The sequence below is a fragment of the Hylaeus volcanicus genome, chromosome 6 (assembly GCF_026283585.1).
Source record: "Hylaeus volcanicus isolate JK05 chromosome 6, UHH_iyHylVolc1.0_haploid, whole genome shotgun sequence".
NCBI lineage: Eukaryota > Metazoa > Arthropoda > Insecta > Hymenoptera > Colletidae > Hylaeus > Hylaeus volcanicus.
In genome coordinates this window covers 22,067,632-22,087,102 of record NC_071981.1, presented here as the reverse complement: position 1 = coordinate 22,087,102, position 19,471 = coordinate 22,067,632, and the positions used below count along the sequence as shown (strand labels likewise).

The window sequence follows — 19,471 nt, the reverse complement described above, 5'->3', positions numbered from 1 at the left end:
GCTCTAGAGATGGGACTGACAACCTCGCAATACCGTGTCCCTGATGGAACAAGTTTCTCCGCGGTGGGTTAACCCGAGACGTTTGACGGGCAACCGTGACGCTCGAACGGAGGAGGGAGCGATGCTCTTATCTGGATCAAAATTTCGACGTGTTTGTTGGGATTTCTTTATCGGGCAGAATAGACTGGGTTCGCGTGTAAGTTATTTCGAACGGGAACTTTCGGGAAGATTTATTTCTTCGGGAGGATCCGGAGAACGCACACTTTTTACGCGATGTTGCCTAATGGATCATTTCGAATGACGCGTTATTTTCTTTTGTAATTGTTTTCATATCTGAGTGCTATCGAGGAATTATTGATACTTCTTTTGGCGTGAATTTTGGGGGAATTGTGTGAGCGGAGGGTTTTTTTGGTGGTTGCACCGTGTACAAGCTCTCGATTAGGTGGACTCAGGGGAAATTATGAGTAGCCGAAGCTGTAAGGCAGACATGGGCACTTTTTAAACGACACTGTTCGATGGATTATTTTAAATAACACGTTCTTGTGTCTTATTATTATTTTCATACCTGTAAATACTTTTGAAGGAGTATTGTTTATTGAAGGAGTATTGAAGGAGTATTGGATTATTATTTTATAGTTATTTGGAGTAGTAAATGACGTTGTTTGTCAAAGAATATTCTATTCAAAATAACTCTCCTTATTCTGTCCTAGCGAGTACGATGTATGGTCGAGCGTTGAGTTCTTTTATGTCACGAGCAAAAGTAGCCCTGAGACGACTGAGATTGAGTGACTTTGGGCCCAAGTCTCCGAGGACCTACTGCACCGTTTGACACCTGAGTCACTGTGTATATTAGAACGGCGTAAAGCTTCCCACAAACGTTTTTCGTGCTAGCGCTTAACGTGGAAAAAATGCACGAGGAAAAAGGGCAAAATATAACGAATACGTTAAAAACTCGTTGAAATTAATTTCTGAACAAAACACGAAAAACACAAATCAACCGTTTTCGACGTAACTCTTTCTACTTCTACAAAATAGAATGCGGTTTGTCAAAGTCGATAGCCTCTCTCACCATCGCGCTAATCTAATCTGAATTGTAAAAGTGTGTATGCTTTAATCGAAGTCGTCAGTCTAACGGGAAACACGGGAAGCGAGTGATACCAGGCGTTAGATTCGCGTTTACATTCTAGGGAAGCGAGGCGCGATTAATAAAGCGCGGCGGAATTAGATAAGTCTTCTATTTCTGGAAATGTCCAAGATAATAGTCTACCAAGAAATCGGATGCATTAATGCGTTTTACGTTGTACGTCTAATCATCGAAATATTTATTGTCCGCTACTGTTCGCTACACCTCCACAGGTCTGATTCCCTACATTTTACTTTAAGCGTCAATTAACGCCAGGTTAAAACTCGCGGAGGCTTCTGCGAGATTAAAATTTGTTTTCAAGTCTATCGAAGATTAGATAACTTAAGATTCGTCGTAGTAGTTAATTTGTTCATCCCCGCCAAATTCACGACACTTATACAGATTTATTTTCGCTATCGCCTCACCTTCGGCATTCATTTTTTTAGTGGCTTAACGAGCCATTTGGTCGATGATTGGAGCTCTAATCGAGTTCGAGCCCATCGCTAACAGAGACGTAGAGCAAAGGGGACCAGAAACGAGGGAGGGAGATCCGCGGGTATTCTATCTACCAGTACCTACGATGCGATGCCGCGCAGGTTGAACGCAGAAGGTTTAGGTAGGGACGTGGTATGAGGAACAGGTGCGTAATACTAAGGTTCCGTGCCCCCCTCCACGTCCGATAAACACTGCCTACGAATCGTCCTCCTTTACAAACTAGAGTCGTTCGTCGCCTCTTTCCTTGGACTCCACCGAAATCGTCGTTTCGATTTCATCGTCATCTAGCTTCAATTTTCCCGGTAAGAATCTTTCGCTAGAGACACTTACACACCTGGCCGAGTCCATTCAAAGGATCCACCGCGTCCCAAGTCGTCGTTTCCCGTTTCGTTTGCGTTTCCATCCCCCTTCTGTGACACCTGAGACTCCGGAGGTAGCGGCACCGACTGTATGCGTTATTTATTAGGTACTTGCGCGCTTTGGGTCTCGCTATCAAGCGAATTTTTGTTTGGCACACCGCCCACGCGTCGAGGCGATTACCTGCCCGCTGAGATTCGAATTTAGAAACTAAACGAACAACGAGCGAGTAGCCAATATTAATTATCCGAGTCAATTATTTTTATTTTATTTTTATTTTATGTGCACACCATGTTCTCATTCGCTTCTTCGTCCTACTTGAATGGAAAACTCGACGCGAAGCATCTTTGATAAATTTGCCTGATCTCCACCTGTACGATCGCCTCGAACGTCACCCCAGTCCGAAGGGTTGAAATTCCAGTAGCTCCACGAATCACCCTTAATAAGAATCTATTTTCTTCCTCCTTTACCGAAAATTCTGTCCCTTACTGGATACCATATTTTCATTTGCTTTTCATTTTCAACAAATTTGCCTAATTTTCACCTGTACAACTACTTTTCACCCCAGAAGGCGCAACACCAGTCCAAAGGGTTGAAATTCCAGCAGCTCCATTTATTTCCTCCCTTACTCACAATCGTGTCCCCATACAACGATACTACCCCTCCTCTTTCCATGTAAAGAGATACGTAAATTTCATTGCATATACCATATTTGTCTAATCTTCACCAGTACAACCACCTCGAACAATGTCACCCCATTCCAAAGGGTTAAAATACCGATAGCTCCCCCAGAATCGCACACTGTCTATTTTTGTGGTCTCTCGCTAAAAATTGTATCCCCCGTAGAAAAATTCCGTCCAAGTTTGGTGGAAGGTGAAAAATCGTGGGGCAGGTTGTAGGTCCACCTGTGGGGATCTCGTCCGGCGCCGGCACTGAAGAAGGAGATCGGCTGGTGGGCGGCAAGGGGAGAGCCAAGCGGCCAGAGGCACTCGGAGAGATCGAGCCTCGATCTTTCCTCTCCTTCCACTTTCCCGTGGTTTCACCCTCTCTTTTTCTCCATTGTCCAAGATCCCTGTCCCTCTCCCTCCCCAGCTGTGTTTTCTTTTTCTTTCTTTCCGTCTCTTTCCACCGCGCCGCGTCGGCCAGCAGCCGCCGACGCCCAGCCGGTTTTACACCGACGGAATCGATTCAATCGAGTGTCTCGAAGGAACGAGGGCCTGAGTGGTGGGCACCGCGGATATATCGCGGATTTCCCTCCACTTGCCTAGAACAACCCGTCGTAATTGTTCGCCTCCCCCTCCCCCCTCCTCGAAACTCCGATACGACGATTTTAGGGGGACTTTTTCCAGGTAACGTAATCGACGTAGGCTTTTCACATATGTTTAGTTATATATCGTAACTTGTTCCATTTGGATCAACTTTTAAACTTCGGCAATTGCTTTCTTACCAACATGCTTTTCAACGATGACACCAAGGTCAGTTCCGATTTTTCTAAACGGAACCTTACACATTTATATCTATCTATGTACATGGCATTTATTTAGACAAATTTATCGACCTAGACACGGTCGTTCATCCTAACACGAAGTCTTAAATCGAAGTGTGGAGTCGGTAGATGAACTCGCGTTCAAGACTCTGTTAAATTCAGGACACATTTCGTGGACACTGTAAACCGCAAAAACCTTGAAGAAATTTCCAGTCTCCCCGATTTTTAAGCTCCACGGTCAAATCCGTTCCGATAATTCTCGCTCACGTTGGACACGGAACGTGGTGAAAGTTCGGGATAGAAAAGCGAATTTCGTTGAAAATAAACAGCATCGGGCGAATCGTGCTCCGATTTTGCAGTCACGAAGTGGAAGAATATCGAACGGAGCAGAAGTCGGGCGTTATTTGCGCTTTCACGTGGGGCAGAACAGAAATTCACGGTACATTGAAGTAGTTGATGAACACCGATAGAACGTCAATAGGAGGTTTGTTTCATCGACGAGAAAAAGAATGGCCAGGCCGGCAGCGCGTCGATGGCGTCCGAGAAGATCGATGCGCGAGGAATTTGTTTTAATATTCATGCCAGGAGGTCAACGCGATGGACGATCTATCGATCGGTATTCGAGAACGCGTCTATTGACGTCTGGGAATGCCCATTCGCGAACTGGTTTCGAGGGCGATTTTTCAAGGAGAGTAGAAAGCAAGGCAAAAAGGAAAACCTTATGATAGTTGAGACACAAAGCGATCCGTTCTTGCATAAGTAATGCCGGCACCGCTTCGAATCGAACGATCTAGCGAACGAAACTGTCCGAAACAACTCGGGGTTATGTATTACTTTAGCAGGCAAGAAAATGACGAAAAGTGGCTCGAAACTGGTAAAAATAAAAGGATCGCCCCTCGAAGACAAGGAAGATCCGAGTGGAGATGATCGATAGAGTGTCGAGAAAGCGATGAACGATCGTGGGCGTTTCCGAGCGTAAATGGTCCGGGAGTTTTCCGTCGTTTGCGCCATAAGCTTCGCTCGTGGGTCAACGTCTACCTGCAGGTGTATTTGTATTCACGGGACGACGACACGCGGTCGGGTGCACCGTCGTGTAAACGCTGTAGGTACCTGCCAATGCGGACGAATCAGCTGCGGAGGAAGTTTTTTATGCACCATCTCTGAGAGATAATGTAGTCGTTTTTTTCACTGGTCTCCTTATTGCTCAATGCGCCGCCAAAGACCGGTTACGATGAAATCGTAACGAAAAATTATTCGTGAGGTAGCGCATTTTAATAATTATCAGCCACTGGAAAATGTTCGTGATTTTTAAAATACAATTCGATTACTCGTAACTCTTTTAAAACGTTGTTTCGTTTAACGAAGCATCTATTTGCACAACTGTTTTCCATCGTTCTACGAGCTTGTACATTCCTTTTTCTTTAATGAAAGTATCGAGTTTTATTCGTTACAAACGAATTAATCCATTATTTTTTAACTAGAAAATATACAAGAAACGAAATGTCGACTAAACATATTTCCTAAATACTCGGTAGCGCGACTTTCTCGTTCGATGTTACTGTTATAAATTAAAGTCGCGAGATTGCGACGGAAGATATTAATCAGTCTTATCCTGTACGGATGCAAACGAAATCAAAAAGTGTTGTCCAGTAACCCATGGACATGACAGCAGCGAGCCATGAATAATGTGAGCGCTTGCCAAACAGCTTCTAGATTTCCTTCGACGTGTACATCACGGTTATACGCTGTAGAACTTACATCCGATATTTAAAAAACGCTATGATGCGGTGCGTCGTGTATGGAACGAGCCGAAACTGTCCCCAAAAAAACAAACGAGTTTCTCCGTCGATGGAGTTATTTTAATTATTATTCACGGTATCTTTCGGCCATTAGCTGTATCACGAAACCTCAAATTGTCGATAGGATTACTTTCATTGTCATATATGGTATCACCAGCAACCTACGTCACGTTAACATCGAAACTCCCAGGAAATTCAATCTTTACAATGTAACAATACCGCATGAAATATCAGCAGTCGTTCAACAATGTTCAATACACCATTAAAATCCTCGAGAACCAACCCCTTCCAGTTACAACGAGTTCCTCCACCGATAGTTTCGCAATCATCCATAGCGTCGCCCGGCGTCGAAGTCTCCGCGACACCTCGACGCGATTTCTCCCAAATTCGTCATTAATTCGCACGACATCGAAATGGATACCATTGGATACCATCGCTAACTAAGCGCATCGTCCTCACGCAGGATATCCATAATTTGCGGGCGGGGGGGTCAAAGAGGAGCCCGGTACAAGCTTTTAGGGCGAAGCGACAGCGTCGAGGCGTTGCTACAGCGTGCAACTGTCTCTCGGTTCGTTTTGTTCGCTGAACTAGTTCCCTCCGCCCTTTCCTCCCCGATCCATTCCAGCCACTACCACCGACGCCATCTCACCACCACCACCCCAGCGAAGCGTTATCAAGATCACCACCGTGCTGGAAGCTAAAGGAACACGGAACGAGAGAGCACTGGAGGAGGAACGGCCGCGGTTCGAGTAGGCTGAAGAGAAATCCTCCTAAAGACGTTCAGCGAGGATTCCACCGAATTTAGCCCCCTTTTCGATGAAGATTCCTCTTCGAGGTGACGTCCACCGTTTTCACTACAACATGGAGAACCGATACGTTCCAATTTGCACCGTTTAAAGGGGGATACCACGCTAGGAGGCCAGATATTAAGTGTTTTTCGTGTTTCTTTTTTACGGAGAAAATTTTCTTAGATTTAAGGCTTTCGAGGGTACTGTGGCTTGTCACTATGGCTTGGCACTATGGCTTCATGGTTTTCGGAAGGTCGACCCGTCTGATTTTGTTCCTGACGTTTCGCAAACGTTGTCCTTTCTTAATTTTTCTCTTTCCTTCCTCAACTTTGAAAATATTTTGCGTACGTTTCAAAGTGCATCCGGTAATTTTTTCGATTCGTTTCATACGAAAACCTTCGATAACTTTATACTTCATCGCGCCATTTTGGACAAGGTTTAATCCGTGCCTCGCAGAAGTCGTCGAAGAGAAACGCGCGACAGAAGTGCGAGCGGTCGACAAGAGGACAAAAAAGGGGGGCAAGAGCGAAACGCGCAAAGGAAAAAGAAAAATAATGTCCCGAGCCGAAACTCCACAAAAGTTATGTACACTTTTTGCGCGATTAAGTCCCGTCCCAAGAGAAATCAAAAGAAGAGGCGAAAGATGAAGACGAAGGTTAAGAATGCATCGCGTGGAAAGGGGATGGGAAACCTAATTAGGGAAGAAATATAGTTAAATATAAGTAGCCCTTCGACGATTTCCTTAAGTGGATTTATATTCTCTTTCGCATAAACTGGAGATTGATAGGGAACGAGGGCGATTAGGCGTGTGACCATCGAAGTGGAAAGAGAAGAAGTATACAGAGAGTTGAAGAACTTCACCGGAGACTGGTGAAAGAGGTGTGAGAAGTTTGACAGAGTAAATTCAAAGGAAGAAGTAATGGGAACAAGAGTTCTTTTTAAAATTTGTTAATTAAGGAGGAGGAAGAAGAAATAAATAATACAAAGAATATACTTCAACTGAAGCCACCTTGAAACAAAAATAAAAGAGTGTAAAATGAAAAATATCGAAATATGAATGTTCGAGGCATATAAAACTTGACCGATTAAAAGAAATAAGATACCTGTTCTGCAGATCTCCGGCAACTCTCAATGGAGGTCCAAGAAAAGGAGAAAAACGGATGCCAGGACCAGAGGAAGAAACGAAGGGCCAAACTAAAAGGAAGCGAGGGGATTAAAAAGAAATATTACGTCGTTTAAAGGTATTTCAAGCGGACAAGTAAGGAGGAACAAAATTAACGACGAAAAGAAGTATAATTTCAAGATTAAGCAAGATTCTTCGGAGAATTCGAGCAGCACGAATATTATTCTGCATCGAAACAAAAAAGTTGCGTCGACTACTAAAAATAACCGTGAATAAAATGATTACTTCTCCTTGGTAATTGAGAAGAAACCCAATGAACTCGATCTCGATATTGTGACCAAAATTATTACAAACAAGTTCTACGGAAACGTACATGAAAACATAATAAGAAACGTCCAACTGGTACGAAATTTAAAGCGTATAATTAATAATGATAATAATGATATGTGTAAATATAATATATTGTATCTGATACGTCAACGATAATAATAATTATCATAACAAACAGTGAACTTCTTCTCGATCGCCAACAAGAAGCAATAATCTATTTCCAACCGTTTCTTCATTTCGAAAATTCCCTGCAACAGAGTACAATAAATTGATTTATGGTGCGCGAACCAGAGGAGCAGACCTTTGGCTACAACCGCGTAGCCACTCGAGACGAACAGACTAAGCTAAGAATAATTGGCGAACGTCGAAGGAAGCGAGGGTTTGGGCGGGAAAAAAAAAAAAGAAGAGACGAAGTCGTCGAAAAAGTTTAACTCGCAGGACGATCAGGAGCACGAAGTCAGTGTGGACGAAGCTTCAATTCCGTTCTGAGGAGCATTGGTGGAGAAGGACAAAGAAGTCAGGAAGAAGAAGACGAAGGAAGACCCCAGGAAAAGAACGAGGAGAGGAGAAGGAAAAGAAGAAGAAACGTGGTCTCGCCGCCGCATACCTTACACGACGCGTAATGAGAACATACCAGCGTCGTTCGGCCTGCTATCTGCTATCAAACGGATACCACCGGTTCAACCATGGATAAACCGTGTATCGGGCCCCAACGCGAATTCGAATTTGTTTTACACTCGGAATATTAACAGCCACGTTGCTTGGAATGTTAATAAGATAACGATGCTTCAATATTTACTAAACTCTTGATTTTATATTATAGGTAACACGAGTATCGATCAGAGGAATGCAATACGCGTGCTTATATATCGCAGAGATTATGAAAAAAATTCATTTTTTGTTCGGGAAAGATTAGATAGAAGACTGGAAAATAATTTGCTTTGGACTAATGGTAGAAAAAATAAAATGAGATTCTGTAGAAGTGCAGGAATTACAAAAGGAAATTAATTACGAATTTGGTTAGGGAAAATTGAATGATAGAATTGAATAAAAAGTATTTAATAAAAATGTAGACATATATACAGAGTGTCCCAAAAATGTTGTAACATCTTAAAAGGGGTGGTTCGGGAGGTGATTTGAAACAACTTTTTCCTTAGCGAAAATGTTCTCCGAGACTTCGTTGAGGAGATATTAACGGAAAACGTCAACCAATCAGAGCGCGCGTATACCGTTGGAGCGGCCGCGGTAGCGAAGACTACGAACTAGGCGGACGCGCTTGTACGCGGACAAGTGACTCGACGTGCATCGAAGGACATTGACACAGCCGCCTAGCGCATAGCCTTCGCTACCGCGGCCGCTCCAACGGTATACGCGCGCTCTGATTGGTCAGTGTTTTCCGTTAATATCTTCTCAACGAAGCCTCGGACAACATTTTCGCTAAGGAAAAAGTTGTTTCAAATCACCTCCCGAACCACCCATTTCAAGGTGTTACAACATTTTTGAGACACCCTGTATACCGGTATTAGTATCGGTGGCGCCATCGGTGGGAAAACGCCCAAGTTTGTAGTGAACATAGTTCACACTGTAGCCGCTAGATGGCGAGTGATCTAGTGTGAGTGGCGCCATCGATAGGAAAACGCCCAAGTTTGTAGTAAAAATAGTTTTTATGTCGGTAAAGACATCTAAATGGCGCCAATAGTAAAACCTGTATATATATATATACATATATGTATGCATGTCTCAATTTTATCAAGTAGTTTTTATATTTTTCAGCACTTCAATCCCGAAAACAATTTTTGTTTTAGACGGAAATTCACTGTAAAGAAGTGAAATCAGTCCTTAAATTTATTAGGTAAAACTTTTCGATGGTACGAGATAAAATAAAGCTGTCAATTTAAAACTGATTCAATTTTTTATGCTCTATCGCAAGACTGAAAGAACAACTTTTCGCAGTCCGTCATTTACGAACAAATTGATTCTTCATACTAGCGTACAAGCACCGGATCCTCAATGATAAGTGTAGTTAAGCTTTTACCATTTTTATTATAAACTTTTAGTAATCTTATATAAAATGTAATAAACCTACACACGATATATGTATGTATAGCCAACACGCATAGGACTGTCCTTGCGTGTCCTGCAACTATAATATATATATATATTTATATATATATATTCATTTATTTATAACGATTCCACAGCATAACAAAGAGAGCTTATGAATGAATTACGTCGATAGTTAAAATTTAGGCAACTTAATACAGTTTAGCTCACTGTCAGGCCTTTGCTTCAATCATATTTTCAAGCAAGCGGCGAAGATCACGTGTTCTGAATTGTTAGGAAAAAAAAACAATACAATAAGCGCATTGTATTTCACACGGATATGTGTATTGTGTAAAAAGTAAGAAAAAGGTAAATAAAAGTAGGAAGTATCAACATTCTGTTTTAATGTTCCAATTGCGATGATATTATATTAACAATTTCAAAAGTATAACAACCCATAAAATGAGTGTTGTTGAAAAATTTGCAGAAATAAGAACTGATTCTTTTTAAATGCGTTGTTAGTACACTTCGTTTCTTAGAAAACGTGAAAAAATGTTAGAATATGATAAATGTTTCAACGATCATTTTGAGAAAAACAAAAAACAAAAGAGGACGACTGACGCGCGGATGTGATCGAACATCTGTAGAAAGAAACCAGTAGCAAAGACGATAAAGCAGAAATAACGTGTAAAGAAAGCACTCACAAAATGTCTGCTTTGAAAATTCTCTATATTAACTTCTTTCGGTTAAATCTCGACATTAATTTTCTTTATCGCATTATAACGCTATAAATCATCGAAACTCTTCTGGAGAAGCACAGTGTAAGAACATCTGGTGTTATAGACACGTAGTACATCGATACAATACACGAACCTTGGCGCCATCAAACACGAATCGTATTAACAGAAACAGTACGTGCAAGAAAAAGCAAATCAACCAATCATACACATGAAACTATCTTATCAAAATTAGAAAAGCACAATTTTGCTGCAAATTTGTTTTTAATGACAATGTAATAAGAAACAGTATAATAATAATCATAATAATAATAATAATAATAGTAATAATAATAATATTAATTTTTATATTTATAAATTGTTGTGTAACACTATCTGGCTGATTTATTCAATAAATTTCTGCTTTCTTTTTCATTCTCATTTTTTACCACCGATGTAATAATAATTATTCAATAATAATTATAATAATATTAATAATATTTTCCTTAGTTTTTATCTCGGTAATCGGTATCGTCTTCCTTACGCTCATTAATGTCTCACACCTCAGAAGAATAAAAATATCGTGTTTTATATTATTAAGGAGACACCGTTCATCATTTGATCATTATCCATTTGTAATTAACTCCCCTGCGAGTGCTGTCGTTCGACTTACCTAATAGAAGGAACACGCGCTCTCGAGTTTTATTTTATTCTTTTTTTTTAGTTGCTTGTCTCCTTTAATCTATATAATCAAATCTATTTGCTTTTTTCTTTATTTCAGGTTATAAATACCCTCCCGCCCCCCCAGTAACCCCAAACCCCAACCCACATGTCTGTGCATACGATGTATGTGCTTTTCTTTGATGTAGAACATTTTTTTGCTTCTTGTGTAGATGAGTGTATGTTACAATTAACAGTAGTTCGCGAATAGTTCGTCTTGCCGCCGATTCCGTTTACTCTTTTTTTTCTTTCTCGTGCGTACTGTGTTCGGCTTGCGTCTCTTGCGTTATTATTCGTCGTTCTCGAAATTGATTAGCAATCCCAATCTGTGGTCACAGTTGAGCAACTTTACTCCACCACTTTCAGCACCTTACCAATTGCGATAGTCTTATCTGGAAATTACAGGATAAAACCGGTTAGTTCGATTAGCGTGCGCTTATAATTGGATCTCGTAAGTATCCGCTTATTTTAAGACCAAAAGTCGCGAACGGTTCGACGCTCGCGATACGAAGTTATATAAAATGAAAATGTATACTTACTTTCATCCCTGAGGGTGAAACGTCCCATCTGTGGAAATAGTTTAAATCTTTCAAGGCATATGACACCCGCGCATTCGATTCTCATTATTGCCACTTGATCTTGCTTGACGAACCTCGGCCTGGTTTTACTCTTGTCGCCTGTTTTCTTGTCAACCAGACAAATCAATGCCTTCACTCTAACTTCTTCCGCGGCACAATGGATATGCATCACAGCACTGTATCCAGCACAAATGATACTCTTATGCTCCAAAATAACAACTTGCGCATCAAAGACTTTTCCTGTTTTTATCGGATTGTTGTTATCGCACAAAACGAATCCGGGGCTAACATCTTCCTCTTCGATGCCTTTTAACTTAATCTTTACGTTCTCTCCCGGACCAACGGATGTCACCTCCTCGTCGTCCGACCATAACTGATCCACCGTCACTGCCGTCTATGGAACACGACAAAGTATATGAGACACGTGTTATCGATTAATAATCGAACAGCGTGTACGAAAACGAAAGGATTTATCGTCTTTCTTACCCTATTCGGCATAACAAGCAACGACTGTCCTTTCTTTGCTTCTCCAGCTTCAACTTTTCCCATCACCACTGTTCCCATATCCTTATATTTATCAACAATTGGCATGATGAAGGGTCCGTTGTTCTTACGATTAAGCGAGGGTAAAGAATCAATGAAAGATATGAATGGTGGACCAGAGTACCACGTACAAAGATGTTCTGGTATTGGATCTTTCAAACCGATACCAAGCTGCCCCGAAACTGGCATAAACGTAAGGTCTTTCGCAGGATTGAATCCCAGTTTACGAAGGTACGGCAATATTTTGTCCCTAAATAACAAAGCGATAGCAGGATTTAAAAATTGTAAAATCTTCTTACTCTTAATCTTCGTACACATGCAAGTCGTATATTACACACCTGCACTCGTTGTACCTTCCCTCGTCCCACTCTACAGTTGGATCATCCATTTTATTTACTAGCACAACCAGATGTTTAACGCCAGCAGTTTTAGCCAGCATAGCGTGTTCTCTCGTTTGACCGCCCCTGTCGAAGCCCGTTTCAAACTCTCCTTTTCGCGCGGAAATAACTAAAACTGCAAGATCGGCTTGCGCCGCGCCGCCGATCATATTGGGTACAAAACTTTTATGACCAGGTGCGTCTAAAATCGTGAAATGCTTTCTTTCGGTTTCAAAATACGCTCTACCAACTTCCACTGTCTTTCCCTTCTCCCGTTCCTCTTGGTTCGTGTCTAGCGCCCAACTCAAATACCACGTTTCTCTACTTCTTTCCTTAGCTTCTCTTTCATATTTTTCTAAGGTCCTTTTATCAACCATTCCAGTTAATGCCATTATTTGACCACCGATCGTTGATTTTCCTGCATCTGAAATATACAATTCCATAAATCTGTCTATCGTTTTGTTGATAAGTTATCGATTATCAAATTCATTACTTACCAACATGTCCTATAAAAACAACATTAACATGTTCCTTTTTACTCTTAGTGTCTTCCGTTACTTTAACAGGCTTTTTTTTAGGTACTTTAACAACCATTTCTTCGTCCTCCTCAATGTCACCCTTAAACAGTACGGAGAAACAAAATTACTCGCAATTAATAAAAAAAATCTGTTAAATATTAAATGTTCAAAGCAAAACAATTTAAGCGTACTTCTTCATTTTCGGAAGGTATGAGAGGATCCACATCCACTGCCGCTTCTTCCCAAGAATCGGCTGGTTGATGTTCGGGGCTAATATTTATTTGATCTGTGACGTTTGGAGGCGGAGCCCCTCCTCCGGCAGGTGGTTCCTCCACACGACTGCCCACTGGATCTGGTAGAACTGCTGGAGTGGCATTGCCTGTAATGGTTACAAAAGTAATTATAAAGCAATTTGCTTTCAGAAAATATTCTAAATGAATTTTTTTGTAGTTTTCATAACAAATGGTGGTTATTATTATATACTTAATAAATAAAATGTAAAACTGCTTTGTAGATACAAACAAGTCAGTGTAATAATAAATATGTGATACTAAACGCCAATGTAATTTAGAGTATGAATACGAGTGGGAGTAACTATATAAATGAAAATATCTGTTAAAATGATATCTGTATTTCATCTTGGTGTCTTTAATCGATGTTTGACACACGCATCTTACATCGGAGCGTTCTCTTAGATTTGATTTCTTAATAAAGTAACAGTTACTTACATCGATTCGATACAAGTACATAGACATGTGCTCGAGTTTAGAGACAATCTCTGTGTCTCCCACTTGTTATCAAGAATCATTTCAGAAACAGCCATACATGTGGACACAGCAACAGGGGTTAGTCGAAGCAGTTGGTAAAGGAAGAATAGCATTGACGGTAGATTTGTTTTGAGGAAAAAGTCTAAAAAGGTTTCTAGGGGGTTGCTGCAAGATCAATTTGAATTCTGTTTGATGACTAACCATGATGTATTTCGGGGGACATAGAGGTGGTTACAGTATTCGTCATGACAGCGACATTGCAGGAACTGTCGGCAGCGTTTCTGTTCTGCGGTGAAGAATGAATGCAGAATGAAGGCACGAATTCCGCAGCGTTCACATTCAGGGTCGAGAATTTGCTCTCTATGGACTTATCCTGTGGCGGAGCGATGTCTCCGTTGTCCGCCTGCTGTTCCCACGAATCTGGAGCTACACTGTTCGCCATATTTAACAGAGTTCGGTAGTCGAGCCGGCCTCGTATATTAATCGTACACAGAAATCACGCTACGCTACGTGCAGGATTTCAATTATAACCGCGATTACAATTGGGACGGGGCTTAAAAAAATAATTATTTACGATATCCGCGCACACCGTAACACGCGTATCGGTACCCCGCGTGCGACCCCCGTGGTCTGTTTCGTTGCTCCACTTCGCCGGAACTACAAACATCAAAACACCAACTTTCAACTCGAGAACGTTCTTGAGTTTCGATAGCGCGCGCTTCGTCGATTCACTGGCCGCCACGAAAAGAAATTTCCGCGTAGAGAATTACGGAGGCACAACAAACGACCTTTAATTTTTTTTCTCCCAATTCCAATTTTACCTGAAATATCTCTAGCCGCGACCGGTAATGTTGGTACCGCGAACTCCATTCTTGGCGCAACACCAAAAACTGTCTGCGATAGCGTGGAGGTTCCGCAAAAAAACATATGCCAAAGAGAAGCTTCGTTTTCACGACGTTACATTCTCTCATAAAGATAAGAATATCTTCCAACCATACGTTCGTCGATGTTTCCGACCCTATAGTTCTGTTATATTGCTAATTAACCTAGTATGCGGATATACATGTATGTACATAGACACACTGACAAGTCGTTATAAATACATAACACTTTATCAAGTTATGATTAAATCGCATATGTGGACGTCTGTATACAATCATAAGAATACAAATACTTTTTTTCTTAGAACTATTCATTTCTTACCGAGGGGAACAAACATGGTTCAAGGAGTTTTTATTATTTCGTATGTTAATTAAATTTTATATTTGTCGAGTAAAATATTTACAGAGGTCCCTTACTTCATTTTTCTTTATATTTAATACACACAATATACAAAAACATACGGAAAAAAAATCTGTCAAAAGATCAAAATATCACATTATCGTTTCTTTCGTCTTCGTTTCTTTTTGCTTCCTTCGCTTTTAGCCTTATCATCCGATGGTTTTTCTATACACGCTGCATCTATTTTTCGTTTCGACAATTCTTTTGTACTTTGTTCTTGTATAGTGTCTGAAAATTCTGTGTTTCCTGAAGGAATGCTGAAACCTGGGATCTGTTCAAATATAATTTTACAAGCGGTTAAAATAAAACGTAAAGAGTTTAACGTAATAACGATTAACTTGATATGATTCATTGCGATAGACTTACGTGTGGTTTAACAAGTTTAAATACTAATTTCTCGTGCTGTACATTAGATCTGTCCAAACTTATTTGCACTATAACAAGATCGAACGTTCGAAATACGATGTCCCCGCAAGTTTGCGAATGATCTTCGTCATGGTATTTGAACGATACGGATGATTTCTTATCGTTCAAATACAACGTTCCTTCTAATCCATATTTAGGAATCAGTATTTGTAGCGCGTTCTTACGTACAAAAAGTATATAACCTTCTTCATCTTGAATTTTACCTCTGAAGAATAACTGGAAAAGTGAGAAGTAATACTGTTAGCGCGAATGCAATTGAATCATAAATTTAAAGAAAGCGTAACAAATACAAACATGTGTATTAAGTGCAACCGATGCACGGCCAGCGAACTGAGCCATTCTGTTTCGATAATTTAGATTGTGACAAAGCGCGTGATTCTTCTTCTTGTCCAGTAAATCAGGATAAGTCACGTCAGCCCCTATGCAAACTGCCAATAAACGATGAACCATTACATCGGCGTATCTACATGATAAAATAAATAAAAATATTCAAATCACGTTATTTAAGTTACTTTCATTTTTAATTTTGGACTTTTACCTCCGGATAGGCGAGGTGAAATGGGTATAGATTGGACATGCTAAACCGTAATGGAAGTATTCGCTTTGTTGGTGCATACCGCTAACGAAGTATACAGCCTGCATCATACACCGTGTGGCAAGTATTCTTAGCATAGTATTGAAGTAAGGATTGTCCTTTTTGTAACACCTGTCTAAAGATTCTGCCAATTCTTTGCCGCTATTAATGTTTATAGTGAAACCCTGTTGAAAAATTATTAGTTATTATCATTGTACGTAAAACAGTTGTATTTGATTCTTCTTCGAATAAGTTTTCCATACTTGATTTTTTCCAGCCTTTATAAGAGGCTCAAAATTAGCAGGCGGTGGCTCAGGATGTCTTCTTAACACTGCGCATTCTGGAAATTCCTCCACGATCTTTTTAGCAACCGAAATATTTGCTAGCAGCATAAATTCTTCGATCATGGAATTAGTGTCTTTAATTTTTTTCGCTTCCACATCGATGGGATCGTGTGTTTCATCGTCAACTTGAAAACGGATTTCTGGAGATGCTAACACTAACGCGCTACGATTAAAACAAATTCAATTAAACGCGATTAGTACCGCAATCGTTGAAAAACAAACTAATTTATTATTGGAACGCCATGTTTCGTACCCGTTTTCTAAACGTTTCTTCTTTAATAGTTTTGCTAAATTATTAAGGTTTCTTAACGATTTTGCGATTGAATCTTGTTGAGTGGAATCATCAATTTTTAGCTGAGCTTCGTCGTAAGTCATAGCTGCTCGCGAACGAATTACAGATTTACAATATCTCGTATTAATTATATTTGTATCCTTGTCCATTTCCCATATACAGGAAAACGCTAATCGTTCTTCGTTTCCTCTTAAGGAACAGAGATTCGTGCTGAGCAATTCTACGATCATTATTTTTAATATTACATTGTAAAATTCGACATATATTACGAATGAAAAAATTAATGTATATTCGAAAGTTAGAAGTTATTTTTACCTGGAATCATTTGAATCCTTGTATCAACCAAATATACAGTCGTAGCTCGTAGAGCTGCTTCTTTATCTAATGCTGTACCAGGTCTAATAAAATGTGTTACGTCCGCGATATGTACACCTACTTCGAGATTACCATTCGGCAATTCTATACAATGAAGCGCATCATCGATATCTGTGCACCCTGGCGGATCCACTGAACATATATCTAAATGTCTAAGGTCCTCTCGACCTTCCAAGTCCTGTATCGTAAAAAGATATATACGATTAACATATATATCTAATTATTTTAGTCGCATTATTTGTACATACAGTTTCCGTGATGCTCCAAGGCATTTTTGGAAGTGAGCTAAGAACATCATCAGAAAATCGACTATGCGGGACATCGTGCTCTAATAGTATTACTTCGTTTTCAGTTGCTTTATCTCCTATTTCACCTAATGCTCGTACAAAGTGACCCAAAGGAGACCTAGAATTTCGCGGCCACGAATCAATAGCAACGATAATTCTTTGTTTACTCAACACCTTGTATTGTCTGGTTTCGATTCTTATTTTAGGTATTTTTCGTTCGGCTGGGACGAACAAATGACTTATACTCTAATTAAATACAAAACAAGGTTATGATATACAAATAGTACATATATAATAGACGTTTGAGTTAATTATTATAACTGTTGCAATTACCCCTTCAACATTATTAGGCTGCAATATTCCACAATACTGCCTCCAGTTCCTTCTAATGATACCAACAATCCTTCCAGTTGGAGTTTTTTGCATTTTGTTCGAAGAAACAAATTTATCTAACACTTTCTCTGTTTCTAAAATATCGTCCGCGTCTGCTTCTCCCTCATCTTGTAGAATAATATCACTGGGAGATGACCACTGGTCTTCTGGTAAAAGTTCAATTGCAACTGTATCGCCATCAACAGCTCTATTAAGGTTGCTTCGACCTTGGATCAAAACCTACAACAAAATATATGTAATTGAAGACATATTTAGTCGAGATGAATAATAATAGAAGACAAGTAAGCACTCACGGAGTTTTCCATTCCTTCTGTATTTACGTATCCCTCTAAAAAGTTTTCTCTCGATGCCGAAAATTTTCCTTGCATAAGTTCCCCCTTTTTTATACCATTGTGTAGTTGTGTTGGAGCAAGGTGACAAGGGAAAACTTCCCTGCCTTCGTTTTCCGAGCCATAACTTAGTTTGCATAATTTATCTACTAAATAGCCTGCATTTTCCAACGATGCCACGTAATCCTCCACTGAAAAGTAACAATAGCATAAAGTGAAATAAAGGTTATAATTTATCTACAACTTCAAAAAAAGAGCTTTACTTGAAAGAACAGGGATCCCTTCCTTTTCTGCTAATTCTCTGTTTCGCGCGTCGTCTGTTAATAGTACTGTCTTAATATTACAATTGTTGGAAGCTAAATGCTCATTGTACCATCCTGTCGCGACTCGTATAGATCGATCGTTTCGATCGTTTGGGCTTTCACCAGGATTACGTTCTATATAAGTATTTCTACACAAAATTATAAAATATGATTTACAACAATACATAAGATAGAAATGCTACTCTGAAAGTGGAATAAATAAAGTTTAAACATACTTGTGATGTTCGTTAACAAATACATAAAATTTCCTATGCGTGTGACTAATTATATCCTTTAACTTTTTATATACATTAGAACTTTTATGTCTTACTTCTTCCAACACTGTTTGCAAAATTATTACATTGGAAATAACATCTTCTTCTAAAACGTCAATCTAAAATTATGAATGAATTAGTAGATTATGATTAAATTAGTAATGGTATTAAAATGTGGTAAGATTATTCTTACCTGGTTTAAAATAATATTGGTATCCAATAAAAGATAATAAGGATATGGTAGTCTAGAACTTTTAGCACCTGAATCTTCGTCGTCTAATATAATATTTCGATTTCTATAAAGACATTTATCGCAAGCTTTGGAACCACAGTGGATATCATCTCTGAGGTAGTGTTCACGGACAGTCTAAGAAAAAGTAAAAGAAAATGTAAATACTCGGAGATTTTTACCTTCAGCAATGACAAATTGTAATTAATGAATTGTGTATTTGATCTTGGGCATCGCTTAAATGTCAATCAAAACATGTCAAGCCCTAACTCTGTTTATATTACCTTAAACACTTTTCCTCCCTTTGTTTTTCTAAAGAAAACCTTTGTTTTCAACATCTTGCTTATTTTTATTACACAGACAGATGTTTAATTATTGATGCACCCGCTTTTCTGTGAAAACTAAAAAGCGTCTCTTAAATTCGAACATGTATATACATAAACGATCAGATACTACACGTGGATCCAATCCTCCATTATACGAAATATCAATGCATCGTCATGGCAGGAAACTGTAAAAACTAAAAGTAACCATAGTTAAAGAAATTTAGTACTATATTACCATACGATCCTATTTCCATTGACATAGTAATAGAGTTTAC

General features: G+C 39.6%; 2 protein-coding genes across 2 annotated transcripts; both read right to left on the bottom strand.

Moving 5' to 3' along the window:
- Nucleotides 1-9,931: 9,931 nt before the first annotated feature.
- On the bottom strand, nt 9,932-14,514 carry LOC128877795 (eukaryotic peptide chain release factor GTP-binding subunit ERF3A). The gene is made up of 7 exons (XM_054125327.1): nt 13,965-14,514; nt 13,188-13,375; nt 12,976-13,096; nt 12,440-12,902; nt 12,045-12,351; nt 11,520-11,952; nt 9,932-11,372 (listed from the first exon to the last, which is right to left on the bottom strand). The coding sequence occupies exons 1-7, from the start codon at nt 14,203-14,205 to the stop codon at nt 11,329-11,331; spliced, it is 1,797 nt and encodes a 598-aa protein (XP_053981302.1). The 5' UTR covers nt 14,206-14,514; the 3' UTR covers nt 9,932-11,328.
- A 479-nt stretch (nt 14,515-14,993) lies between these two features.
- Nucleotides 14,994-19,356, bottom strand: LOC128877794 (exosome complex exonuclease RRP44). The gene is made up of 14 exons (XM_054125325.1): nt 19,155-19,356; nt 18,835-19,008; nt 18,603-18,760; nt 18,328-18,515; nt 18,029-18,255; nt 17,676-17,954; nt 17,304-17,588; nt 16,996-17,233; nt 16,642-16,900; nt 16,308-16,551; nt 16,009-16,229; nt 15,765-15,933; nt 15,411-15,686; nt 14,994-15,315 (listed from the first exon to the last, which is right to left on the bottom strand). Exons 1-14 carry the CDS (start codon nt 19,206-19,208, stop codon nt 15,142-15,144), a joined length of 2,946 nt encoding a protein of 981 aa, XP_053981300.1. The 5' UTR covers nt 19,209-19,356; the 3' UTR covers nt 14,994-15,141.
- Nucleotides 19,357-19,471: the final 115 nt, after the last annotated feature.

Bases quoted from the DNA above. Each gene is read 5' to 3' on its own strand.
- LOC128877794 (XM_054125325.1), bottom strand. From the start codon at position 19,208: ATGTTGAAAACAAAGGTTTTCTTTAGAAAAACAAAGGGAGGAAAAGTG. The intron at 17,589-17,675 runs GTAATTGCAACA...GTATTTAATTAG, and splicing joins AGCCTAATAATGTTGAAGGG to AGTATAAGTCATTTGTTCGT. The intron at 17,234-17,303 runs GTATGTACAAAT...TTTACGATACAG, and splicing joins CTTGGAGCATCACGGAAACT to GACTTGGAAGGTCGAGAGGA.
- LOC128877795 (XM_054125327.1), bottom strand. From the start codon at position 14,205: ATGGCGAACAGTGTAGCTCCAGATTCGTGGGAACAGCAGGCGGACAAC. The intron at 13,097-13,187 runs GTACGCTTAAAT...GTACTGTTTAAG, and splicing joins TACCTTCCGAAAATGAAGAA to GGTGACATTGAGGAGGACGA. The intron at 11,373-11,519 runs GTAAGTATACAT...TGTAATTTCCAG, and splicing joins TTTCACCCTCAGGGATGAAA to ATAAGACTATCGCAATTGGT.